Source organism: Macaca thibetana, chromosome 20, assembly GCF_024542745.1.
Source record: "Macaca thibetana thibetana isolate TM-01 chromosome 20, ASM2454274v1, whole genome shotgun sequence".
Lineage (NCBI taxonomy): Eukaryota > Metazoa > Chordata > Mammalia > Primates > Cercopithecidae > Macaca > Macaca thibetana.
In genome coordinates, this window is record NC_065597.1 from 15,619,263 (window position 1) to 15,647,241 (window position 27,979).

Genomic DNA, 27,979 nt, shown 5'->3' on the forward strand with positions numbered 1-27,979 from the left:
GGCCACTGCACCCCAGCCTGGGCGACAGAGCGAGACTCCGTCTCAAAAAAAAAAAAAAAAAAAAAAAAAAAGAATGTTCTATGAAAATACCAGGATTTGTCACTTTATCAGCAAATGTCAGCATCCTCATCAGCTCGCCTTTGTGGGGCCAGTAATCACGAAAAACATTTTGCATGACGCTTTTAGCCATTTGTTTTACTTAACTGGCACAACAACCCACTGAGAGTAGAGGCCAAGAATTATTGCATCATTATCCATTTGACATCTTCGGAAGCAGAGGCTCAGAACAAGGAAGTGACTTGCCCAAAGTCAACAGGCTGGTCGGTGGCAGAGCTGGGACTCCAAGCCGGATCGCCTAATACCAGATCTCATCTTCTTTCCTCTGCATTCCCTACTTCTCCAGGTAAGCAATGTCAGGGCAGGCTCAGGCATTCTAGAAGAGAGGAAGAAAAGAAGGCAACAGGAACTAGGAGAGAGAAGGACATGGACAGGAGGAGGTGTTTGACTAGAAATGCGTCCAACCAGGCCGGGCACAGTGGCTTACGCCTGTAATCCCAGCACTTTGAGAGGCCGAGGTGAGCAGATCACCTGAGTCAGGAGTTCGAGACCAGCCTGGCCAACATGGTGAAACCCCCGTCTACTACAAATACAAAAATCAACTGGGCGTGGTGGTGCACGCCTGTAGTCCCAGCTACTCGCGGGGCCGAGGCAGGAGAATCGCTTTAACCTGGGAGGCGGAGGTTGCAGTGAGCCAAGATCGCGGCATTGCACTGCAGCCTGGGTGACAGAGCGAGACCCTGTCTCAAAAAAAAAAAGCATCCAACGGCTCTCCATTGCCCCCAAACACCCCTCACATGACAACAGTGACACAAGTTTCCCTGCCCCTGGGTCAGCAGCCAATGTTTATCACTTGAGAATCATGTCAGAAAATTAAATGCTCAAAAGAAATCTCAAGATTTCCCAGCTCTGAGGTTCTGACAGCTGAACTTGGCCCCTCCCACCAAGGCCCGTGGTCACATTCAAAGCCTCGGGAGTCGAAGCCACTGCGACGCGTGGGGGAATGAGGCGAAGAGGGTTTGTGACGGTGGTGGGGATCCGGGCTAAGGTCGGGCTAAGGAGAGGGGGAGCCTGCGGCGGAGCTGTGGTTGGGGGATGTGGGTTTTGTGGCTGAACTCGATGGTAAGGTATGAAACCAGAATCGGGGCTGGGTAGGGTGGCGTTTACACGTCCAGAAAGGTCGGGGGGAGCTGAGCGGCTGAGACAGCCAGAGAAAGACCTGGGAATGGGCGAGGCAGGGGGTCCCGAAGTCTTGCTACGCGGCCGAGCCCCTCTGGGGCGCTCGGGATTGGGCGCTCCCTGGAGCCCCTCTCCTCAGGCCCCGCCCACAGCGCCGGGCGCGCGCCGAGCCGCGGGGAGGGGGATCTGGCCGGCGCGGGGGAAGGGGAGAGGAAGGCTCGTGCACGCGCATCACTGACTGCGGGTGCGCGAGCCGCGCGCTCCCGCCGCCCGCGTCGCCATCTTTTTCCCTCTGTCTGTCTGTCTGCCGTTGGCTTTGTCCGTCTGCAGCGCCGCCCCTCGGCTCCCCGCCACCGGCTCGGCCCGGAGCCCCTTCCGCTAGCTGGGGCCCAGTCCCTGAGCGCCCCGGCCCGGCTGGCTTGGGCTGCGGTCCCGGGTCCATTGTCCGGCGGTCCGTCTGTCCGGAGGCGGGGCCCAGGGACCCAGAGCGCAGCGCAGCGCCGAGGCGCCGGGTAAAAAGACCCCCGAGCCCTCCCTCCGGGTCCGGGCTGGGGATGCGGGCTCCTCGCCCCCTCGCGGCCGCCGGCTGTCGGTCCTTTTGTCTGCACTGGGGAGAGGGCCGGGGGCCAGCTTCGGCCTGGGGGGCAGCCCGAGCTCACCCTCCCCGCTCCCACCCCGATTCCTCCCTGGCCGCTCCTCCTGCTCTCCTCGGCGCTCTCGGGCGCGGGGCGCGGAGCGCGGGGCCGGGGGGCTTTTGCGCGGGCCTCAGGCACCCCGCCTCCTCGGGCCCTGGCGGGGACGGCCCCGGCGTCTGACAGCCTTGGGTGGAGCTGGGGGAGGGGAGGATGGGCGTGGGCGTGCAGACCGGGGGTTATCAGTCCCCGCGTCTGGGTCTCGCAGAAAAGCTTCTAAATTTAGATTTCAGAGATTGTGTTGTCTAAGGGTTTGTCTGAGCCGCCTCGGGAGACCTCCGGCTCTTGTCCGGCTCTTGTCTGGTAATTCCTGGGAATTTACCTGGGCTCGTGCTTGAAGAAACAGAGGGACCATCTCGGCTGATTAGACACACGCCCCAGACCCAACCCCAGGGGTCAGGTGAACAGCCAGGCGGCTAAGTGACCAGCTTTCTTGTCCTCTCCTTTTTGACAGATACAGATCACTTGGATTCAGTCGAGTTTGCTTTGCTCCGTGGGAACTGCACCAGAGCTGGAGGTGGGAACGCACTCTCTTTTCATCAAGCTGGGATTTCACCCGTTTTTTTGGTTGCTAAAGTCTGTGGTGTGCACTAGACGCTGCAACCTAATACCTGTGGGAGAGCAGAGACAGTGTTCAGGGGAGACGTTGCACCTTCCCAAGGACTCTTAACCTTGCTGTGAAGACGGACAGAACTGCCTTCCTCTTAAAATGGAATCCCTTTAGACCTGAATCGCACCGTTTACCTATCTTCCCAGCACATGTTCAGGCAGCTATTTACATTTTTGGTTTGGTTTCAGATTTTAACTTGGAAATTGAGGCAGCGCTAAAAGTAAAATAGAATGAGTGACCTTTAGGGCTGTATGTCTGTGGGTTTTATTAGCTTTAACTGCCTATAAAACAATCATCTGGCCTCTTGAGATCTTGCTTTGTGGTCAAGAGTGTCCTTTCACAGCCATTTATTTATTTACTTATTTATTTTCAACAGCCCATGACCCTACAGGCCTGTTTTTGTGGGTGTTTTTGTTATTATTTTCGTTTTGTTTTGTGGGAGGGGACTGTAATTGCTTATTTTTCTCGTAATCACTCAGGTGTGAAGTCCCATTGGGTACCATCTGGTCAGTTCCCCATTTGGCCACTAGGAGGATTATAAGATACAGCGGGCAGTGCTTATTTAAATATGCAGATACTCATCTCTGTCTTTTGACTTGCAGCTTTAGCATTGAAATGTTGCCTGATTCAAATTATTTGGCCTTCCTTCAGAAGGGACTTTATTACCTTTATCTTACAATTTCAATTTCTGATCTTGAAGGGAGAAAATAAAAAATTAGTCAAGATTCCGTTTTTCTCTTCTATAATAGAGTATCTATATATTTAGCCTCAATAGATTATCACATTAGAGGAGTATATTTTATTTTTTAAAAGTTTTTATTTATCTTTTTTTTTTTTTGAGATAGAGTCTCGCTCTGTCGCCCAGGCTGGAGTGCAGTGGCGCGTTCTTGGCTCACTGCAACCTCCACCTCCTGGGTTCAAGCAATTCTCCTGCCTCAACCTCCTGAGTAGCTGAGATTACAGACATGTGTCACCATGCCCAGCTAGTTTTTGTATTTTTAGTAGAGACGGGTTTCATCATGTTGGCCAGGCTGTTCTCAAACTCCCAACCTCAGGTGATCCACCCACTCGGCCTCCCAAAGTGCTGGGATTACAGGCGAGAGCCACCGCGTCTGGCAGTTATGTATCTTTTTTTGAGATGGAGTCACACTTTGTCGCCCAAGCTGGAGTGTAGTGCCTCCATCCCAACTCACTGTGACCTCCCCTCCCCAGGTTCAAGCAATTCTCATGCCTTAGCTTCCTGAGTAGCTGGGATTTACAGGTATGCGCCACCACACCCGACTAATTTTTGTATTTTTAGTAGAGGTTTCACCATATCGGCCAGGCTGGTCTCAAACTCCTGGCCTCAAGTGATCTGCCTGCATTGGCTTCCCAAAGTGCTGGGATTACAGGTGTGAGCCATGGTGCCTGGCCATATTTTTTAAAATATTAATAGAGCCTGCATTTCGTTACCTTTCCACTTGGTGATTCCACACACATATAGGAAATCCAAAGTGTGATATTCATTCACTGCTTCTATGAATAAAACAACTACTTGATTAGAAAAAAATGTCATACACAAAACTTAGAGAACACACACTATCAGCACTCAGTATATTGCCCTGTAAATAGTTAAAATCGATTTTTATTGTATACATTTAGAGTTTTGTTTTGTTTTGTTTTTAATTAAAGGTCTGGAAAAGAACTGTGTTTGATATGCAGATATGCTAGAAGACTGCCTGAAAGCTGCTTCCTTTGCCACTTCCTGTGGAGGCCTGTCTTTGCCATTTGCGGTTTCTTTCTTCTTTTGGTAAGGGGAGGCAGGATCTGATTATAGGTTTGAGGTTCTTCTAGCTACATAGAGGAGTTAGTTGGCATAACAGGAGGTGAGTCTTCATTAGCTGGAGTACAAAGTATAGCTAGCAGTAGTCTCCCATAACTCCTCTTAAGGCAATAAACTATGATTTTGTATTTGCTTATTCAGTGTGAGTATAACTCAAGAAGGCAGGAACTGAAAGAAAACTTAGAGTGTGGCCAGATCCATATTCCTGTCTTTGGTAGGAAAGACAATCCCTTTTTATTCTATGTCTTTATTTACTCTGTCTTTCTAAGAAAATGTCACAGCTATCAATACTAATCCATTTCGGATTCTCTAACAATGCTTAAGGCTGGGGCACTCTTTCTGTAGTTCATCAGGATCCTTCAGGCTTACGTATATATCCCCTCCTATATGGGGTGGGGAGCAGATGCACGTCTTGGCAGCATTTTTCATTTGGGGAACTTTTCTCTTTGTTCCTCCCACTGGTCTCTTCACTATCCAGAGGCTAGATTGAGAAGAGCCTCTAAAGTTATTAACTTTGACCGCCTCTCTGGAATGTATGAGGAGGGCCAGGTGATATTCCACACTGGGGTGTTGAATTAGTACTCATCAATGTGGATGGCATCTGTCTCTTCTGGTGAGATCCCATCTTCAACATTAGAAGTTTGATTTGCTTAGTGCCGTGTCACCCACAGTGCAGCATAGCATTGCACCTTTATCACCAGATAGAGGCTTTATGTCCCGTGCTGTTCTCATTTGCAGATGCCTCTTTGAGACATTTTCTGTTTCGCAGGGATGTGATGCCTTTGCTACCTCTAGGCAAGATAACATCATGAAAAATCCGCTGTTGTCGACTGCAGGGCTTGACTTCCAGTGGGCATGTGACATGAGAGCTGCCACCCTCTTTGGCTTCCTTTTGCTTCCTTTTGCAATTCATGGGGGTTATCCCCTTGAGCCCATAGTACTTCTAACTCTGGTTGCCTGAGTTTTGCTTCCTCTTTTATCCTGTGACCTTGATCGTGATCACTTAACAGTATTCTGGATTCCAAAGATGGATTTAGAGTATAATTCTCTAAATCCTCCGAGGGAGTCCCTCTTAAACTTTCTGGGACCTTGACATTAGGCTAGAGGTTTATTCATTTCTCTTTCTTTCATTAGTTCAATTATTTATAACTGGTGAGTTTTATATGCTCGGAAGCTGTTTTTTAAAGACATTTTATCCTTAAATTTTGTATTAGTGCTGGGGAAAATGACATGTGCTAACAATAACCTTTTTTATTGTAGGTTAGCATCTTGCAAGGAGGTAGTAACATATCCAGTCGTGAAACTGGGAAAGACCAGAGCTCTTGCGTCAGGGAAACATGTCCCGTCGGAAACAGACAAATCCAAATAAAGTTCACTGTGAGTATCGGACTTTGTCTTCTGGAACCTGGGAATGCTGAGGGGTGGAATGGAAGAGTAACCTGAATTTAGGGGAGAGGCTCACACTGATTTGTGAAGAAGAAAAGGTTAAATGTAAAACACAGTTTGCTGAGCAGAAGAGAGAAAAAGAAAGAAAAAGGGTTAAAGATGTTGGATATGATGGATTTAAAGTGTGTCCGGTTGCTGGGGGAGGTGTTGAAAACCTATCTTAGGGGTATATGCACTTGATTTATCTTTAATATCACATTAACAAACAGTTATAAGATACCTACTCTGTGCAGATCCTTGTGCTAGATGTCAGGGCTATAAAACAATGTAAGATCTATAAGACTGTATTGTAACTTCAGATATATAAATATGAATGATAGTATATGTTAAGTGCCAAACAGATGCTGCAGATTGTATGTACTAGAGAAGTTAGGAGGAAGGAAGTTAAGAGAGCCCTGTGGACTGAAGTAGCAAGGGGAATGCTTAATGGAAAAGCCTCTAGACCATGCGCCTGAGCTGGGCCTTAGAGGGTAGAAATGGATTTGAAAAAAAATTAAAAAACAAGAGGCAGGGAGAGGGAACATCAGGTAGGGAAAGTGAAGTGAGCAAAGACAGAAGCGGGAATCTACATGTTCAGAGGACAAGGAGACTTTATATGAAGCAGAGGTTTCATTTGTTCAAAACTCAGAAGATGTGAGCTTAGAGATGCTTAACTCTACACTGTGGAAGCCTGAATGCCAGGCTAAGTTCAAAGTTCATTCTGTAGTCTATAGGGAGCTACTGAAGGTTTTTAAGCAGGGAGAGGGGAGTAACATTTAGAATGCAGCGTTTTGGTACTATGAAGCAATTTGTGGGATGGATCACAAGAGGGAGAGGCTAGTAACCAGAAGACCAAGTATACACTATTACCTTGTGTTGTTTTCAACAGTTTTACATGAATATTTTTCTTTTCTTTTTTTTTTTTTTTGAGACAGAGTCTCTGTCACCCAGGCTGTAGTGCAGCAGTGTGATCTCTGCAGCCTCCACCTCCTGAGTTCAAGCGATTCTCCTGCCGCAGCCTCTCGAGTAGCTGGGATTAAGGTGCTCACCACCATGCCCAGCTAATTTTTTTGTATTTTTAGTAGAGACAGGGTTTCACCATGTTGGCCAGGCTGGCCTTGAACTCCTGACCTCAGGTGATCTGGCCACCTCAGGCTCCCAAAGTGCTGGGATTACAGGTATGAGCCACTGCACCTGGTGCATATTTTATTTCAGTAATTGCATAGTGAACTTCTAGAAGGCAGAGACTATGTGCCATATGTGTTTCCTTATAAATCCTCTCTACTTCTAGCACTGCTCATGGAGGGTGTTCAAAAAGTGCCTTCTTAAATTGACATTAATATCTACACAGATTTGAGATAATTAGCCATTTTCCTATGATCTGGGAAGATAAGCATTCCAACCCAAATGTTCATTAAAAAGACAAATAGTGGCCAGGCACGGTGGCTCACGCCTGTAATCCCAGCACATTGGGAGACCGAGGTGGGCCATATCACCTGAGGTAAGGAGTTTGAGAGCAGCCTGGCCAACGTGGTGAAAAACCCATCTCCACTAAAAAGACAAAAAAAATTAACCAGGCATGGTGGCAGGCATCTGTAATCCCAGCCACTCTACTCAGGAGGCTGAGGCAGGAGAACCACTTGAACCTGGGAGGTGGAGGTTGCAGTAAGCCGAGATCATGTCACTGACTCCAGCCTGGGCAAACATGGTGAGACTCCATAAAAAAAAAAAAGACAAATAGTTCCCTATTATTATGGAGTGATTGAGTAAAGTGCAGCAACATTTGAAGAGAATTCAGAGGTACAACAGATGAAAAGTTTGTAAAAAACAAACCTATATATGTGTGTGTATGTATATATAAAATATATATACTATATATACTATATTATATATAGTGTATAATATGGTATATATATTTTTTATTTTTTTATAAAATATATATAATTTTTTTTTTGAGATGGGGTGTTGCTTTGTTGCCCAGGCTGGAGTGCAGTGGCGTGATCTCAGCTCACTCACTGCAACCTCGGCCTCCTGGGCTCAAGTGATCCTTCCACCTCAACCTCCCGAGTAGCTGGGACTACAGGTGCATGCCACCACGACCGGCTAAATATTTGTATATTTTGTAGAGATGGGGTTTCACCATGTTGCCCAGGCTGGTCTTGAACTCCTGAGCTCAAGTGATCTACCCACCTCAGCCTCCCAAAGTGGTGGGATTATAGGCATGAGCCACTGCAGCTGGCTAAAACCCTACATTGGAGAGGACAGATTAGTCAAGTAGTTGACAAGAGAACTAAAATTTATTCAAAACAAACTCTATAGGCTGGGTGCAGTGGCTTACCACTGTAATCCCAACACTTTGGGAGGCCGAGGCAGGAGGACTGCATGAGCCCAAGAGTTTGAGACCAGCCTGAGCAACATGGCAAAACCCCATTTTTACAAAAAAATACAAAAAAACTAGGCCTGGTGGCATACACCTGTAGTCCCAGCTACTCAGGAGGCTGAGGTGGGAGGATGGCTGGAGCCTGGGAGGTTGAGGCTGCAATAAGCCAAGATTATGCCACTGCACTCTAGTCTGGGTGACAGAGTGAGACCCCGTCTCAAAAAAACAAACAAAAAAACAAACAACAAACAAAAAACAACAACAAAAAATATCCAAAACACTGTATCCCAGGCACTATGCACTTTATCTGAATCTTACTGGGTTACTTCAAAAGTAGAAGACAAAATAGTATGAACAGAGGAATTAAGAGGGTTTTGACATTTTATACATTAATGAGATTACAATAGCAAACCTCCATATACAAATCTTTCTTCTATTTAAGTCCTGGAAAAGTATAAAATGGAACCAGTTGGATGCTTCTAGGAGTATATTCTAGAATGCAGATGTGCAAGGCTACTTAATATACAGATGAGTGGTTTAGGGAAGATTTAGAAATTGCTGCTAAAACAGCAAAATGCAGCGGGCTTGCACGTGAGGATTGTCAAGGAAGATAAAATGAAGTATCTTTAGCCGAGCTCGGTGGCTTATGCCTGTAATCCCAACACTTGGGGAGGCCAATGCAGGACAACTTGAGGCCAGGAGTTCAAGTGCAGCCTGGGCAACAAGGCAAAACTCCATCTGTACCAAAAATACAAAAATTAGCTGGGCATGGTGGCACACACCTGTAGTGCCAGCTACTTAGGAGACAGAGGTGGGAGGATCGCTTGAACCCAAAAGGTTGAGGCTGAAGTGAGCTGAGATCATGCCACTGCATTCCAGCCTGGGCATCAGAGTGAGATCCTGTCTCCAAAAACAAAAAAAGAAAAAGAGAAATAAAAAAATGAAGTATTTTAGCATAGGCCAACCATCCCAGGGGTTTAGGATTGTTTCTCCACTCTGGTTGATAAAAGACACAAGTGGTCAGGCACAGGTGGTGCATACCTGTAATTCCAGCACTTTGGGAGGCCAAGTCTGGTGGATCATGAGATCAAGAGTTTGAGAACAGCCTGGCCAAGATGTTGAAACCCCATCTCTACTAAAAATACAAAAATTAGCTGGGTGCAGTGGCGGGCGCCTGTAATCCCAGCTACTTGGGAGGCTGAGGCAGGAGATCGTTTGAACCCGGGAGGCGGAGGTTGCAATGATCCGAGATAGTGCCACTACACTCTAGCGTGGGCAACAGAGCAAGACCCTGTCTCAAATAAATAAATAAATAAATAAATAAAAAGACACAAATGTGACCCCAAGAAGGCATCTGGAAATGTACTCTTTTTTTTTTTTTTTTTTTTTTTTTTTTTGAGACAGAGTCTCGCTCTGCCGCCCAGGCTGGAGTGCAGTGGCCGGATCTCAGCTCACGGCAAGCTCCGCCTCCCGGGTTCACGCCATTCTCCTGCCTCAGCCTCCCGAGTAGCTGGGACTACAGGCGCCCGCCACCTCGCCCGGCTAGTTTTTTGTATTTTTTTTTAGTAGAGACGGGGTTTCACCGGGTTAGCCAGGATGGTCTCGATCTCCTGACCTTGTGATCCGTCCGTCTCGGCCTCCCAAAGTGCTGGGATTACAGGCTTGAGCCACCGCGCCCGGCCGAAATGTACTCTTAATAGAGATGATAGGTTCACAAACAAGGCAAGTATAGGAGTTGGGTGTTCACCTACAAAGCCATCTGTCCAAGAGCCTGATTAGATTTGAGGAAAGTTGCTGGTGGGGTGATGGTGTGAGTGTAGTAAGGCCAGGGGAGCCACTTCAGGCTTGTGTGGCCGATGTCCACGCCCACGTCGCATATATCCATCAGCTCCATCTCCCTGCACCATAGTCAAAGCCAAGATGAGCTAGTAATGGAGTTGAAAAATAGATGGAGGCCGGGCGTCGTAGCTCATGCTTGTAATCCCAGCACTTTGGGAGGCCAAGGTGGGCGGATCACCTGAGATCAGGAGTTTGAGACCACCCTGGCCAACATGGCGAAATCCCGTGTCTACTAAAAATATGAAAATTAGCACCGGGCGCGGTGGCTCACGCCTGTAATCTCAGCACTTCGGGAGGCCGAGGCAGGCGGATCACGAGGTCAGGAGATTGAGACCATCCTGGCTAACACGGTATAACCCTGTCTCTACTAAAAATACAAAAAAAAAAAAAAAAAAAGCCAGGCTTGGTGGCAGGCACCTGTAGTCCCAGCTACTCGGGAGACTGAGGCAGGAGAATGGCGTGAACCTGGGAGGTGGAGCTTGCAGTGAGCTGAGATTGCGCCACGGCGCTCCAGCCTGGGCCACAGAGCGAGACTCTGTCTCAAAAAGAAAAAAAAAGAAAAGAAAAAAAAATTAGCTGGGCATGGTGGGGCACACCTATAATCCCGGCTACTCGGGAGACTGACGCAGGAGAATCCCTGGAGCCTGGGAAGTGGAGGTTGCAGTGAGCCAAGATCACATCACTGAACTCCAGCCTGGGCGACGGAGCGAGACTCCATCTCAAAAAAAAGGGAAAAAAGGAAAAAAAAAGGAAAAACAGATGGAAAAACAGGCCATGGAGGTGGGGAGAATATCACACATCCACAATTGCAAAAATGAAGTTGCAGAGTCAAGTGAAAGAACATTGTTTTGCGGTGGAGTAGGTGGGACTTTGCAGGCTCTTCGGAGGTGGCCGTTACAAGGGCCTTTACTGTGGAGCTGTGAGCACAGATGTTCAGCTACAACTAAAGAGCAGACCCCTCGGGAGGGGCTGTTTTCAGTGACGCATTTGATCAGGGAGCCACGAAGTCTTCGCAGGTGATACACTAAGCTTGACTAAAGAAAAAAAGACACTGAGATTTGCTGGTTTCAGAGGACCTTCTTTTTTTTTTTTTTTTTTTTTTTTTTTTTTTTTTTTTTTTTTTTTTTTTTTTTTTTTGAGATGGAGTCTCGCTCTGCCACCCAGGCTGGAGTGCAGTGGCCGGATCTCAGCTCACTGCAAGCTCCGCCTCCCGGGTTCACGCCATTCTCCTGCCTCAGCCTCCCGAGTACCTGGGACTACAGGCGCCCGCCACTGCGCCCGGCTAGTTTTTTTGTATTTTTTAGTAGAGACGGGGTTTCACCGTGTTAGCCAGGATGGTCTCGATCTCCTGACCTCGTGATCCGCCCGTCTCGGCCTCCCAAAGTGCTGGGATTACAGGCTTGAGCCACCGCGCCCGGCCCCTCAGAGGACCTTCTATTTATTTGTTATTTGGGGACTGAAGCTGACCCTACTCTTTTCACAAAATCATCTTTTCATTGTGCATGACAAAGTGGCAAGTAGAAATACGTAATTTCATTTTCTGACCATGTGAGTCTCCTGTCACCTTGCAGTGAAATGGAACCAACTAAATATATTTAATTTAATGCTGCTTGTCTATTAAAAGTAAATGAAATGGGGCCTAGCATGGTGGCTCATACCTGTAATCCCAGCACTTTGGGAGGCCGAGGCAGGCACATCACTTGAGGTCAGGAATTCAAGACCAGCCTGGCCAACATGGCAAAACCCTGTCTCTACTAAAATCCAAAAAAATAGCTGGGCATGGTGGCACACGCCTGTAATCCTAGTTACTTGGGGGGCTGAGGCAGGAGGGTTGCTTGAACCCAGGAGGCAAAGGTTGCAGTGAGCTGAGATCACGCCACTGGACTCCAGCCTGGACGACAGAGTGAGACTTGGTCTCAAAAATAAATACACCAAATAAAGTAAGTGAAATGAACTCAAGGTCTGCAGGGCAGGAAAGTCTGCATTAAGCTTTGCTTAAATATCAAAGCTAATTGACATTTGATCAGAGTAATAGCTGAGCTTCATTAGATCTGCCTTCTGGGAAGACAAAGATTGTGTGGCATGAAACTAATAGGCCACCTAAAGGGATATATTAAGAACTCCCAGGCCGGGCTCAGTGGCTCATGCCTGTAATCCCAGCACTTTGGGAGGCCAAGGTAGGTGGGTCACCTGAGGTCAGGAGTTCGAGACCAGCCTGGCCAACATGGTGAAACCCCATCTCTACTAAAAAAATACAAAAATTAGCTGGGCATGGTGGCGGGTGCCTGTAATCCCAGCTACTCAGGAGGCTGAGGCAGGATAATCGCTTGGAACCAGGAAGTGGAGGTTGAGGTGAGCTGAGGTGACACCGTTGTAATCCAGCCTGGGCAACGAGCAAAACTCCATCTCGGAAAAAAAAAAAAAAAAAAGAATTCCAGCCGGGCATGGTCGCTCACACCTGTAATCTCAGTACTTTGGGAGTCTGAGATGGGAGAATTGCTTGAGGACAGGAGTTTGAGACCAGCCTGGGCAACATAGTGGGACCTGATTTCTTCAAAAAAATTTTAAAATTAACCAGGCACAGTGCTCATGCCTGTAATCCCAATAGTTTAGGAGGTTGAGGTGGGAGGATTGTTTGAGCCTAGGAGTCCAAGGCTGCAGTGAGCTATGATTGGACCACTGCACTCTAGCCTGGGTGACAGAGCAAAACCCTGTCTCAAAATATATATATATATATATTTTTTTTTAAAAAAGAATCCCACTACTGTAACCCAGCAACATCTGATGGATCCACATTAGAAGCCAGTGGGCAGCTACTTTGGTACTCACTGGGTTTTTATCAGGATTGTTTTTATGTCTAAATCACTGGCATGATCCTTTCCTCAGAAATATCTAGATAGACTCTTATATTTTGCCCAGTTCACTTCATTAATAGACTTGTTACAGAGCTTTTGGAATAAAAGCCCAAAATTGTTCTTAGTTACGGAAAAATTGCTGATGGGCTGAAATCTGTTTTAGATCTTCTCCCTTCCTCCTTCCCCATTTTACCCCTTCTGAGTACAGTTTTGTTTTTTTTTTTTTTTTTTGAGGTGGCATCCCGCTCAGTCGCCCAGGCTGGAGTGCAGTGGCGTGATCTCGGCTCACTGCAACCTCCGCCTCCTGGGTTCAAGCGGTTTTCCTGCCTCAGCCTCCCAAGTAGCAGGGATTACTTTCGCTCACCACTATGCCCAGCTAATTTTTTTATTTTTAGTAGAGACAGGGTTACGCCATGTTGGCCAGGGTGGTCTCAAAATCCTGATCTCAGGTGATCCACCTTGCCCAGGCCTTAGTACACATTTCTGTCAACTACTTGTAGAAAGGCTGAAAATATAGTCCCTTGCACACTTTCATTTAGTGTGTTTGAACTAACCAAACCACTAAGAAAATGAAAACTTCTTTTACTTGAGAGACTTTTGCTTTCAGATTGCAAAACACATGAGTGACTTAAACCTCTCAGCTTCAGGCCGGGCGCGGTGGCTCAAGCCTGTAATCCCAGCACTTTGGGAGGCCGAGACGGGCGGATCACGAGGTCAGGAGATCGAGACCATCCTGGCTAACACGGTGAAACCCCGTCTCTACTACAAAAATACAAAAAAACTAGCCGGGCGAGGTGGCGGGCGCCTGTAGTCCCAGCTACTCGGGAGGCTGAGGCAGGAGAATGGCGTGAACCCGGGAGGCGGAGCTTGCAGTGAGCTGAGATCCGGCCACTGCACCCCAGCCTAGGCGACAGAGCGAGACTCCGTCTCAAAAAAAAAAAAAAAAAAAAAAAAAAAAAAAAAAAAAAAAAAAAAAAAAAACCTCTCAGCTTCAACTAAAAGCTTTACAAAGAGAAGGAGGAAGAAAAGCCTTTGAAGTCCTTTCTCTTATAAAAAGCGCAACTTTGTGTTTTTTTGTTGTTGTTGTTCATTCTGTTAGCATCCTCGTGAACTAAATGGCTATGTTCCCCACCTGTGATAGCACTGTGGGTTACAAAGACTGTCAGCTAGAAATGAAATCCTAAGCTCCTCACTCCCAATACTAGCTCATTTTTCCTGAACTGGATATCTGCTCTCTTTTTTTTTTTTTTTTTTTTTTTTTTGAGACGGAGTCTCGCTCTGTCACCCAGGCTGGAGTGCAGTGGCGCGATCTCAGCTCACTGCAAGCTCCACCTCCTGAGTTCACACCATTCTCTTGCCTCAGCCTCCTGAGTAGCTGGGACTACAGGTGCCTGCCACCACGCTCGGCTAATTTTTTGTATTTTTTTAGTAGAGACAGGGTTTCACTATGTTAGCCAGGATGGTCCGATCTCCTGACATCGTGATCCACCCACCTCGGCCTCCCAAAGTACTGGGATTACAGACATGAGCTACCATGCCCAGCCTATCTGCTCTCTTAAAGAATGTTCCAGCTGCTTTACTTAATTGTAGTCAGCTTGAAATAACATTTGTTTAACTGCACCAAGGACCCAAGAGAGAACTAAAATCTTTGCCTTTCTAATAACTTTCATATCATTCCTCTTATCTGTTCTCCAAACTTGCTTGCATGGCCTTGTTCTTATCTGGTCTGAAAAACCTTAACCAGGCCGGGCGCAATGGCTCTCTCCTGTAATCCCAGCACTTTGGGAGCCTAAGGCGGGTGGACCACCTTAGGTCGGGAGTTCGAGACCAGCCTGACCAATATGGATAAACCCTGTCTCTACTAAAAATACAAAATTAGCTGGGTGTGGTGGTGCTTGCCTGTAATCCTAGCTACTTGGGAAGCTGAGGCAGGAGAATCGCTTGAACTCAGGAGGCAGAGGTTGCAGTGAGCCGAGATTGCGCCATTGCACTCCAGCCTGGGTGACACAGCAAAACTCTGTTTCAATAAAAAGAAAAACCTGGCCGGGCGCGGTGGCTCAAGCCTGTAATCCCAGCACTTTGGGAGGCCGAGACGGGCGGATCATGAGGTCAGGAGATCGAGACCATCCTGGCTAATACGGTGAAACCCCGTCTCTACTAAAAAATACAAAAAACTAGCCGGGCGAAGTGGCAGGTGCCTGTAGTCCCAGCTACTCAGGAGGCTGAGGCAGGAGAATGACGTGAACCCGAGAGGAGGAGCTTGCAGTGAGCTGAGATCCGGCCACTGCACTCCAGCCTGGGTGACAGAGCAAGACTCCGTCTCAAAAAAAAAAAAAAAAAAAAAAAAAAAAAAGAAAAACCTTAACCAAATCGCAGACAAACAGCATTTTCTTGATTTTGTATCCAAAAAAGAAAAAAAAAAAAAGAGAGAGAGAGCACCTTGGTTTTTATTGTGGGAGCGTAGCTGACTCTTAGCTATTAATAGACAAATAAATACCCATATTAAATAAGATGGTTGCCCTACATTAATATCTAGGGACCAGAGGATTTTTTAAAACCTACTCCAAAGGTCTCAAGACAGAAGGGAATAATAATTCTAACATTATAAATATAGGCAGTTCTGTAACACTTCTTAATCACTAGTATCTCCATGGATCACATTATATGGCAGTTAACATGACATGCTTTTAGCAAGTCTCACTCCCTTCTCATGAAGGGATAATTCTGGAGAATTTTATTTGGAGATTAGGTAAATAGTAACTAGTGGAAGATAATTCACATATCTTTTCATATGAGGTCTGCTAAAATGGCTTCTTTTTTGTGGTTTTTATATATTTTGCTTTATGGTGATGTTTAAAATAGGAATAGTCCTGAGGAATAAAGTTCACCTTATTCTTTTTCCCAAGTCAGGAATAGACTAAAATATAAGAGCACAAGCTTTTCTTTCCCAAGTGCCAAAAAGGAATGACAGAATTAACTTATCCCGGTTACACCAGGTGAGATTGCCTAAGAGTCCTAGATAGGCAAGTTGTATTGAACAGACTCCTCTCTGTTCCATGAAAGCCTCAATATTTAGACAACATCAATAGAAGAAAATAAATTTTGAGCTCAAGTTGGAGACGAAACTGAATTACTGACTCATCTTGAAAGGTATATATCCTTTTAGATGTATTTTTACTAATCCAATGGTGAATCCAAGAAAGAGGATAGAATGTTTATTCTTAGTATGTTCTAAATCTAGCTGGTTTCTAAGTTTCTTTGGAGACCAGAAGTGTCACTGATGAGAAAGGTCTTCCCCTTGATAATTATATGCTAGTATATAACTTGTTCCTTAGTGCTATGTCTTCCTATGGCTCCTAGGTCTGAAAACATGCACCTACCCCAAATAATTCAGTAACTATTCCAGTTGGCCCTTGGCCAGGCACAGTGGCTCATGCTTGTAATCCCAGCACTTTGGGAGGCCGAGGCGGGTGGATCACTTGAGGTCAGGAGTTCTAAACCAGCCTGGCCAACATGGTGAAACCCTATCTCTACTAAAAATACAAAAATTAGCCGGGCATGGTGGCACACACTTGTAATCCCTGCTACTCAGGAGGCTGAGGCAGGAGAATCGCTTGAACACAGGAGGTAGAGGCTGCAGTGAGCCAAGATCACACCACTGCACTCCAGTCTGAGACTCTATCTCATTTAAAAGAAAAAAAAAAAAGAGAAAGTATCAATTGGCCCTGGTCTTGTTGCACTGTAACCAACACGGAGATATTAAGTATTTCACTTCTGCAAAGGGATGAGGAAGTACTCCCCACTGAATTCATTTTTTTGCTTTCTCTACCGAGTGATTTATATCCAATGTGTCATCTTGGATATTGTGAAGATGGACTTAAAACAGCTTATTTTTTCCATTCCTTGAGGGTAGGTAGCTAAGAGTACACTTTAACATGAACCATCTCCATTCCCAATCACAGTATGAGTCATAATAGCCATAATGTTAGTTACTTGAATCTAAGCATGGTAACTCATGATGTGATATCAGAACCATCATTTTTCCTTTGGTCATATACTGGCCCTGATAATATACTTTTGCTATTTGAGTTGTATGTATCAGTTTATCATGGTATGAAGGAAACACTAACAATAGGATCAGAGCCTTTCTCACACAGAGGTAAGTGTTTGTTTTCAGCAAAACCATCTGAAGAAGCTTCTAAACTTCTAATTACATCTCTACTAGAAGGCGGTTAAGGAATATAGACATTAGGCCGGGCGCAGTGACTCACACCTGTAATTCCAACACTTTAGGAGGTTGAGGTAGGGGGTTCCCTTGAGAGCAGGAGTTGCAGACCAGCCTGGACAACACAGTGAGACCCTGTCTATACAAAAAATATATATATATTAGCCAGGCATGATAGTGCACACCTGTAGTCCCAGCTACTCTGAAAGCTGAGGTGGGAGGATTGCTTGAGACTGCGAGGTTGAGACTGGAGTAAGCTGTGATCACACCACTGCACTGTAGCCTGGGGGAGCGAATGAGACCCTGTCTCAAAAAGAAAAAAAGGAAAAGGACATTAGAGTTAGATCTGTGTTTGAATACTTGGTTCCACTGTTAACCTTCGTTTTCTCCTAAGTATAGGTAGTAATATCTACCACATAGAGTTTTGCAGAGAATTTAGGTAAGGTGATAACTATAAAACACTTACCGTAGAGCCTGGAACTTGCAAGTGTCAAACTATTACTAATGTTTGGTAGTTGGTATATAATAGATGCCCAATGAATATTTGCTGAACGAATGACTAAGGGGATCACATGAAGCCTACTCCACATCAAGTCTTTCACTCCCCAAGGTCTAGGAGTGCAGGTCAGCTCACCATTTAGTTCCTCCCACATCATTGTATCTTATCTCAGAACCTGAGCCTGTGTACTTTCCCTCCTCTCTTCAGCAAGAAAGGGCCTGGCTATTGTCAGACATTTCACTAGGGCTTTTTATTATTCCCTCTTGCTGACTGGTGAATGGAGACTGTAGTTTCTACTCTGACTGAGATAATAGAAACCTCAAGAAACCCAACTCTGTTTTCTCCTTATGCCTGGTCTCCTGGAAATAAAAGGGCACTATACTAACTCTTCAGTAGCCACATGGATCCCAAGCAGAGGTCACGAGAAGTAAATGTAAAATCAAGGATCGGTTCGGGGCTTTGGGATACTACATTAAAAAAAAAAAAAAAAAAAAAAAAAACTGGACTGGCTGGGTACGGTGGCTCATGCCTGTGATCCCAGCACTTTGAGAGGCTGAGGTGGGCAGATCATGAGGTCAGGAGATGGAGACTATCCTGGCTAACACGGTGAAACCCCATCTCTACTAAAAAATAAAAAAAAATTAGCCAGCATGGAGGTGGGCGCTGGCACCGCACTCCAGCCTGGGTGATAGAGTGAGACTGTCTCCAAAAAAAAAAAAAAAACTGGGCCAAGAAGACTACATGAATATTCTTTGTTGTAAATTAGTATGTTTCAGGAAGTTCTTCTGCAGAAGTGAGTTCATATCTATTCTTCTAGTCTACTAATCAACCGGTTGTTAATTTTCTCATGGCTAATTATGATAAACATTAGAAAGAAAGTCAAGGAAGAACTTCCAGAGTATGTTTTGGAAGGAGAGTGGATGAAAGATGGGGTTAGAGAGATTGTTATTTAGAAGGATGATTTGAAGCACTTGTTTATAGTCAGAGATAAGATACTGAGTCAAGACCATAATGCTAGTACATTAAGGTACAGAGACTTGGCCCAGATTTGTTGCCCTGTCTTTATCCCATCACTTTGCCCCTTCTTGCCTCTATCCTCCCAATCCTGATGGAAGGTTGTAAATGGATTTGACAGTCTGCAGTTACATTTGTGAAGTAGCAAGTTGATCACCTTTTGAAAGGAGTCAAGACTAGGAGGATTTAAGAGGAGCAAGTGATGCTTTCTAGAGCATCTGGCTTACTGCCCAGGAAGAGCGGCTGCACCCAGAAGCTGTTGGAGGCAGCAAGCTGACTTGGAGATGAATGACTGCACCACAGGGTACCTGCCTGTCTCCTACCTTTGAATGGTCTGACCTTCCAACCAGCTTGCCTGGGGATATGCTGCCCAGCTGGTGGCCTGACTATTTTTCCTTGTGACCACCAGGGGATCAAGTATTTGCTGGGCTAGAAGAGCAAGCCCGCCAGGCGATGATGAAAACTGATTTTCCTGGAGACCTTGGCAGTCAGCGACAAGCTATCCAACAACTAAGAGATCAGGACTCCAGTAGCAGTGAGTTCTGCACCTTCTGGTAATGACTCAGGGCAATGGGAGAAGAATTATCAGAGTGTGTGTGCTCTGGGGATTGTGCATGGGGGTTGGGAGAAAGACATGAAAAAGGAGATATGTGGCTTCTCAGTGTCCCCAAAGGTGGTCTAAGGTGTGTGGGCATATGTTTATCCAGAAAAAGAGGACAGGTTTGGCATTTTATTTATATATATATCTAATTTTTTTTTTTTTTTTTGAGATGGAGTCTCGCTCTTGTTGCCCAGGCTGGAGTGCAATGGCGTGATCTCAGCTCACTGCAACCTCTGCCTCCCAGGTTCAAGCGATTCTCCTGCTTCAGCCTCCTGAGTAGCTGGGATTACAGGCACCCGCCACCACTCCCAGCTAACTTTGTATTTTTAGTAGAGACGGGTTTCTCCATGTTGGTCAGGCTGATCTCGAACTCCCGACCTCAGGTGATCCACTTGCCTCGGCCTCCCAAAGTGCTGGGATTACAGGCGTGAGCCACCGCGCCTGGCCAATGTGTATGTTTTTAGCTTATGGACTACAGTACTTGGCACAGTGCCACATGCAGATAGGTGTGTCAGTTGTGATAGGCAATGATATAGGAATAAATAGTGCTCTAGCAGTCCCTGGGTTAGGTCAAATGACAAGAAAAAAATCCCTGTCTCCTAGGATCTATGTATTTGTAATCAATAAAATATAAGGGTGGCATTAATGAAACCTTGCTTGAAGGCCCAGTTTTAATGTGAAACAAGAAGATTTGCTTAGTAATGAGGTTATGCAGTATATAAAATGCTAACATCAAGGTCTTCCCATACCAGTTCCCTAAGAAAATCCCTGTGATTAAGACAGTAGCTGTTATAAGTTGAGCCTCATGGATTGTCTGTCTGTCCTGTGACCTGTCTGAACAAACACGTCTTGAGATGTGTTTTCCTAGGAAGATTTCAGCACTTTCCCCACTTCATCCATTTGATATAGGTTATTATTAGTATGAATTCAGAATGACTTTTCCAGTTTTTCATCACGTTTGAGGCTGGGTTGGGTGAAAACGGAGAGAGGACTCTGCAACCTTCTAGGAACTTTTTTCCACCCAAGCTAATAATTAATCAACATCAACAACATAAAATAATTTAGCAGTTAATTGCTCGGGCACAGAAAAATGAACCCAAACCTATGGAAGCCACCACTTTCTTGAGTAGCAGGTAGGAATTACAATATCTGCAAAAGTCTAATAGGTTTCCATTCTGAAGGATGTACTATCCCTCTAGACAGTACACATTTTTAAAAACATTTTCTAGTAGCGAGATATATTTGGATTATTGCAAAATTACAAAAATATGTTCAATACATCACTTTATATTATACTAAGTTTACAAGTATTTCAAATAAGCTGGTGAGAAAACATGGTGTGATCTAATCTGTGCCCATCCTTCATTATTGAGTTGGATTCAAATGAAAGGAACTTTGGGCTAGGGAATAAGACACACAAACCATAGCTCTTTCCAGGCCCCAAATCCAGTCCACCAATTGCCTGGAGTATCTAATAAGGACACATGTAACTACTAGCAGATGATTTGGTTAGACCTTCTCATGAAGAAAGGGAGTGTAACTAGTTTTGCCAAGGAAGAAGGGAAATATAAGGGGTGTTGCTCACATACTGGTGGATTTAGATATTATGCAAGGGGTAGTAGGAAGACAGGCAGCACTGTTAGCTAGGAAATCTGAGTCTCATGTGGACAGCCTGGTGAGACTCTGCCCTATATTTCTCTCTTGCTCACATCAGGCCCAGAAGTCCAGGATCCAGGTGGGGTTAAGATAGGGCTGGAGTGTGACAGCTTCCCTAGGCTTGGCTACCTCTTGTGATCTTCAAGGTACTAGCACTTTATTTGTTTCCCTTTCAGAAAGAACTACATTTGTTACTTGTTTTCCGGATCCTTTTTCATTTTCTATTTTATAAGTAATAGAGAAGAAAAATCAGCGCACATGTGGCTGGGGAATTCCCCATAGCCACATCCTACCCCTAAAACTAAAACTTAACTCAATTCCTATGTTAGTCACAATAAATTACATTTCATCCTAAAGAATGGCCCGTTCCTTCCACTTAATGCATGGAGTTACCCATCAGATAATCCAAATCATCAACAGAAACAGCGGATTTACGTAGTTCAGAATGCCGTGTTACAATAGTAGAGTAAGAACCGAGTGAGTCGGATACCACTGCAAAGTGCCTGAGGTTGGTTGCTGTGCTAATTTTTTCACTGTAATGAGCAGCCCTTTCCCTATAAAGTGACATCATTTCAAACTAATTTCCTACTGCTGCTTTTGCTGGTAAGAGGGAAGAAAAACTCGATGTTTCTGTAAGTCTGCCTTGGGGTTTGCTGGGAAAGAAGAGATTAGTGGGGTTCAGAGTAGAACAGTATAGTGACACCATGGAGAAGTTGTGCAGGGGGCTCATGGCAAAATCAGTGGAAAGTGTTGGTAAGTCAGAGGTGGTGTACAGTGGGAATGAGCTCGGTGTAAGGTGCTTGGGGAGGTGTGATTTGAAGTGTGAGATATTTGAAAACCATGAGTCAGGAAGATTATTTTTATAATCATATTGAGGGCACAGTAACCATTTCCAATGCAGTTTTGCCTCACATCTTCCCTTTACGTGTATATGGCATAACAAATGACAGCTATAGCTGGTTTCCACTTGATATAATATGTACCCAACAACACTATATAAACTATATTATGGAAGATCTGAAAATGTTTTCTGTTATAACTGCCAACTGTAGGGTGGAGAGCAGCTCAGGATGTATTCATGCAAAAATCAGAACAAGTAACCAGTTTGTGTGTTCCAGGTGACAGTGAGGGTGATGAAGAGGAGACCACACAAGACGAAGTCTCTTCCCACACATCAGAGGAAGATGGAGGGGTGGTCAAAGTGGAGAAAGAGTTAGAAAATACACAACAGCCTGTTGGTGGGAACGAAGTGGTAGAGCACGAGGCAAGTGACAGTGGCTCCTGGGTCCAGGTCCAACAATGCCCTACCCTTCTGCCTACCCTTATGCTGCTCACCCCTGTGGCACAGTCTTTGCCTCTGATGGTCTCCTGGGCCTGCACAGGAGGCCTCTTCCTTCATGGCACCAGAACCCACACCTCAGACTCTCAGTTCTCACCACATTCAGCTTTCCTTTTCCATCCATGAATCACTGCGCTTGTGCACAGCTCTCTTTCCTGCAGCTCCTCACATCTTTCTAGACAGGAGAGCTACTTTGATGAAGTAGAAAGCTGACTTCCCAAGGTGGACTCTTGAACGTGCTTGCAAATCTAAGTCAAGGTGTCACCTGGAGTGCCACCTTCTCACTAACTTGTTTCCTGAGGATTCCTGAAAGGAACATGACAGGAAAAACACTACCCCTGTCTGCAGAGTTTATCTTCAGGGAAAAAAATAGATTGACTCTCTCAGGCAATCCTGTGTCCTCATGGCTGAAAGCCATAATTCCCTTTCAACTATTACTTTTTCCTTCAGCCCACAATGGGAAACTAAGAATAACATGTGCCATCAGTCTGGGTTCCTTTTAACAGTATATCCTGTTTAAAAAGCTGGGGCAGGGAAGAGATGAGTCCTAATAGTCCTAATGAGTTGCCTATTTGTTGAATCACAGGTCACAGGGAATTTGAATTCTGACCCCTTGCTTGAACTCTGCCAGTGTCCCCTCTGCCAGCTAGACTGCGGGAGCCGGGAGCAGTTGATCGCTCATGTGTACCAGGTATGCATCGGGGAGCTATGTGCTCTGGAACACAAGTGTGGGCAGCTTGTCTGTAGCCCAGATCCCGGTTTGGCCTTTGTCTCTCTCTGGCTCCTGAAGGAGTGGTGGGTTGTCGCTTCCATTAAGATTCGTCTTAGGGAGGCTGGGCGCAGTGGCTCACGCCTGTAATCCCAGCACTTTGGGAAGCCGAGGCGGGTGGATCACTTGAAGTCAGGAGTTCAAGATCAGCCTGGCCAACATGGCGAAACCCTATCTCTATCAAAAATACAAAAATTAGCCAGATGTGGTGGCATGCACCTGTAGTCCCAGCTACTCGGGAGGCTGAGGCAGGAGAATCGCTTGAACCCAGTAGGTGGAGGTCACAGTGAGCCAAGATCACACCATTACACTCCAGCCTGGGTGACAGAATTAGACTCTGTCTCAAAAAAAAAAAAAAAAATGCGGCCCAAAGCCAGGCGTGGTGGCTCACACCCAGAATCCCAGCGCTTTGAGAGGCTGAGGTGGGAAGGATTGCTTAACCTTAGGAATTCAAGACCAGCCTGGGCAACATAGCAAGACCCCAGCTCTACAAAAAAATTTTTAAAAATTAGTTGGGCATGGTGGCATGCACCTGTAGTACCAGTTACTTAGAAGACTGAGGTGGGAGGATAGCTTGAGCCTAGGAGGTTGAGGCTGCAGTGATCATGCTTCAGCTCGGGTGACAGAGTGAGACTGTATTGAAAAAGAAAAAAAAAAAAAAAAGATTCTGCTCCAAGCTTCCAGCATTTTAGAAAATACATGAGATATATTAGATAAACACGTTCTGGGTTTCCGGGCAGACACACTGTGAAAATTAAGTGATTTTTTTTCTAAATTATTTAATGCATATTTTAAATAGTGAAATAGAAACGAATGTATACTAATAATGAGGGCTTTGTGTTAAAGAAAAGAAAATTAGTTAGCATGGGCCAGGCGCAGTGGCTCATGCCTGTAATCCCAGCACTTTGGGAGGCCAAGGTGGGCAGATCACTTGAGGTCAGGAGTTCAAGACCAGCCTGGTCAACATGGTGAAACCCTGTCTCTACTAAAATACAAAAAAATTAGCCAGCTGTGGTGGCACGCGCCTATAATCCCAGCTACTCAGGAAGCTGAGGCAGGAGAATGGCTTGAACCTGGGAGGCGGAGGCTGCAGTGAGCTGAGATTGTGCCACTGCACTCCAACCTGGGTGACATAACAAGATTCCGTCTAAAAAAAAAAATTTTAACACAAATGGTATGTTAAAAATTGGTGTGAACCAGTATTTCTTCAGAAGACTATCTTCAGAAGATTGAGAAAGCAAGATATAAATACCTGTTGCATACCCGTATTCTAGGCCAGCTTCAAGATTTGGCCTTTATTGTTCCCTTAACACGTATTTGTACCTGCACAGTGTGAGCCAGGGAGACAGAGAGAAATTATTCGAGACAGGAATTCCTCTCAGGCTCTGAAGAGGGCCCTGGTGCCCCACTGTTTCTTTTCTTTTTCTTTCTTTCTTTCTTTCTTTTTTTTTTTTTTTTTTTTTTTTGGAGACAGAGTTTCACTCTGTTACCCAGGCTGGAGTGCAGTGGTATGATCTTGGCTCACTGCGAACTCCACCTCTCAGGTTCAAGCAATTCTTCTGCCTCAGCCTCCTGAGTAGCTGGGACAACAGGCGCCTGCCCCTACACCCGGCTAATTTTTGTATTTTTAGTAGAGATGGGTTTCACTATATTGGCCAGGCTGGTCTCGAACTCCGGACCTTGTGATCCACCTGCCTCGATCTCCTAAAGTGTTGAGATTACAGGCATGAGCCACCGTGCCTGGCCCCCACTGTTCCTTAAGTCAGCCACATGTCCCAGAATGTAGGCAGAGCTCAAGCTAATGAAATCTAAGCACTGGTTTAAATGGCCAGGGCCTCTAATGTAAGAGACTGACTTTTCTAGGGGCTAAACAGAATACTTGCAAGTTCCTTATTCTGAGAGTAAAGAAAGGGGACATTTCCCAAAAGTCATTTCTAAGTGGGTGCAGATTGTCCTGGAGGTAGCACAAGACTGACAGATCAAGGCTCTGTTTTACAGCACACTGCAGCAGTGGTGAGCGCCAAGAGCTACATGTGTCCTGTCTGTGGCCGGGCCCTTAGCTCCCCGGGGTCATTGGGTCGCCACCTCTTAATCCACTCGGAGGACCAGCGTTCTAACTGTGCTGTGTGTGGAGCCCGGTTCACCAGCCATGCCACTTTTAACAGGTCAGCTGGGCACTTATCCCTGTTGTACTGGGAGCAAATTACTGGGTGTGAGTTCTGCTTTCTGAAGTCAAAGCGAAGGCTAGGCATAGCTAATGCACAGGCAGCTGATGCATGCTCCTTGGAAGTACCAGTAAGAAGGCTAGGAAGTGTGCCTATTCCACCACATACCCCAAAGGAAAGTGAATTCCCATTTCTTTTCCCATCAGAATATCTTCAACTAGAAAGCGATGTAGGCAGTTCCAAGAACACTCATGATAAAGCATGGAGAAAGAAGTTATAGGGTGGAGAGGACCCTGGCATGAGGACGCAGTCTCCTCCATGTCCTAGGAAGACTGGAACGTTGTGTCCTTGTCCCGTTTGTCTAGTGTACAGTGCAGTGTCTGCCTTTGCATGCAGGCAGTGCACGGGAAGGAGGTGAGTTGGTGGTCTGCACCTTGCCTGAAGGAGGTCTCCACCTCTAGGAGCCTCCATTCCCACAGCAGGACTGCCCCTGCAAAGCTCTTATCAAAACCATTATTATGACTTGAGTGAAAACGCCTAGGGTTTGTTTGATTTCTGGTGCGTTGCTGTGGCAGGTGGCTCAGTCATTAACTCCAGATGGGCTTTAAGAGTTGGTAGACACCCGGCCGGGTGCGGTGGCTCACGCCTGTAATCCCAGCACTTTGGGAGGCCTAGGCGGGTGGATCACGAGGTCAGGAGTTTGAGACCAGCCTGATCAATGTGATGAAACCCCATCTCTACTAAAAATACAAAAATTAGCCAGGCGTGGTAGCAGCCACCTGTAATCCCAGCTACTCAGGAGGCTGAGGCAGGAGAATGGCTTGAACATAGGAGGTGGAGGTTGCAGTGAGCCGAGGTTGTGCCATTGCACTCTAGCCTGGGCGACGGAGTGAGACTGTGTATCAAAAAAAAAATAGAGTTGGTAGACAACTCTTGAGCAAAGAGAAGGGATGGAGCAGTAGAAGAGGTCCACCAAGCATTCAAACTGACCCCTTGTGGTGAACGTGGAGCCACTGGCCTCATAGGAAAAGAATAAGGCAGGGCTGGAGTCCCAACTCTTGCTGGAAGGAAACACTAACCATCCAAAATATTTGCTTTCCAGTGAGAAACTTCCTGAAGTACTCAATATGGAATCCCTACCCACAGTCCACAATGAAGGCCCCTCTAGTGCTGAGGGAAAGGACATTGCCTTTAGTCCTCCAGTATACCCTGCTGGAATTCTGCTTGTGTGCAACAACTGTGCTGCCTACCGTAAACTGCTGGAAGCCCAGACTCCCAGTGTACGCAAGTGGGCCCTACGTCGACAGAATGAGCCTTTGGAAGTACGACTGCAGCGGCTGGAACGAGAGCGCACGGCCAAGAAGAGCCGGCGGGACAATGAGACCCCTGAGGAGCGGGAGGTGAGGCGCATGAGGGACCGTGAAGCCAAGCGCTTGCAGCGCATGCAGGAGACAGATGAGCAGCGGGCACGCCGGCTGCAGCGGGATCGGGAGGCCATGAGGCTGAAGCGGGCCAACGAAACCCCGGAAAAGCGGCAGGCCCGGCTCATCCGAGAGCGAGAGGCCAAGCGGCTCAAGAGGAGACTGGAGAAAATGGACATGATGTTGCGAGCTCAGTTTGGCCAGGACCCTTCTGCCATGGCAGCCTTAGCAGCTGAAATGAACTTCTTCCAGCTGCCTGTAAGTGGGGTGGAGTTGGACAGCCAACTTCTGGGCAAGATGGCCTTTGAAGAGCAGAACAGCAGCTCTCTGCACTGAACCACACCCTCCTGACTGCCCTCCTCCCCACCTACCCACCCACCCACCCACACTCACAGCCACGAGGACCAGTGCTGCTGCCACCCACGAGGCCCTGTCCTTGCTGCCAGAGGCAGGCCTGGGTTTGTTGCAGGTGGACCTGAACGGCCCTTGCATGTGGGAGCAGGATGACGGGGTCAGGAGGGACCTGGCCCAAGGCAGCTCTGGACAAGGGAGCAGGCAGTCCAGAGAACTGGCCTCCCCAGCCCACTGCGACAGGCCGTGCTTCTAGGACTGTGGGGCTCCTGTATGGCCCATGAAGTTGTGAGGTCAAATAAATTAATTTTATCTTTACTGCCCCTTTCTTGCTTTTCTCTCAATGTCATTCTAGCAAATGAAGTGATCTAGGAGAAACCTGGGTGGAAATTTTCAGACAGTGGCTTCTGGTGGCTTGCCCTTTTCTTAGGGAGGGTGCTCCTCAGCTTAGGCTGTCCAAGCAGAGGTCCTCATTTGGGTCTTTACAAGTTGCCAAGGAATTAGCATGACGCCAAAGAAAGAACCGATGTTGACTGTGATGCCTGTGGTCCCAAGGGCTATTTAAACCTAGCTTACCTTTTCCAAACTCAGAAGTCTCTCCTCATAACTGGTGTTTTCTAAAGACTATGCAATACCTTCAACTAGGTGTGCAACTTTTCCCAGCAATACTGTTTGTTGAACATTTACAATTCTAGACAGTAGTCAGCTGCATCTAGGAATAGGCTCATAGAAATAGCTGCAATATTAAGGTCCACAGCACCAAGAAACTCATGTTTGCATTTTATTTATGTTTTATTTATTCACCAGAGGCAAGGCAGGAAAATAAGCTCACTGAAGAAAATCCAGAAGTAAGGTGGTAAGAGCTCAGGTCAATAGTGGTTAAGGCTAGGGCAAAATGATTACTCTGGCAGGTTGTACGGCTGCCAGACCATGGAGGAGACAAGAGCTGAGGTCATTTCTAAAAAGTTTCTGTGATGGTACGGAACAGGCACAGAACCTTCCTAGCCTGCACCAAAGGTTGTGTTCAGTTTAGATAATTATAGATCTTGAGGTCCAGAAGGAAGTGCCCTAGTTAAATTG

General features: G+C 46.2%; 2 protein-coding genes across 8 annotated transcripts in view; one reads left to right on the forward strand and one right to left on the reverse strand.

Annotated features, from left to right (window-relative positions):
- Positions 1–27,979, reverse strand: part of IST1 (IST1 factor associated with ESCRT-III) — a 413,363-nt gene that overhangs the window by 42,276 nt on the left and 343,108 nt on the right. The gene's annotated exons all lie outside the window — the stretch shown is intronic.
- ZNF821 (zinc finger protein 821) lies at positions 257–27,217 on the forward strand. 7 transcript variants are annotated; one of them, XM_050772756.1, is made up of 8 exons: positions 257–403; positions 2,383–2,445; positions 5,621–5,737; positions 19,007–19,132; positions 21,973–22,118; positions 22,780–22,884; positions 24,961–25,127; positions 26,230–27,217. In XM_050772756.1, the coding sequence occupies exons 3-8, from the start codon at positions 5,698–5,700 to the stop codon at positions 26,882–26,884; spliced, it is 1,239 nt and encodes a 412-aa protein (XP_050628713.1). In that variant the 5' UTR covers positions 257–403; positions 2,383–2,445; positions 5,621–5,697; the 3' UTR covers positions 26,885–27,217. The 7 variants fall into 7 exon arrangements, with proteins under 7 accessions (XP_050628713.1, XP_050628711.1, XP_050628715.1 ...); XM_050772754.1 differs by lacking the exon at positions 257–403 and adding an exon at positions 868–1,074; XM_050772755.1 differs by lacking the exon at positions 257–403 and adding an exon at positions 1,481–1,748.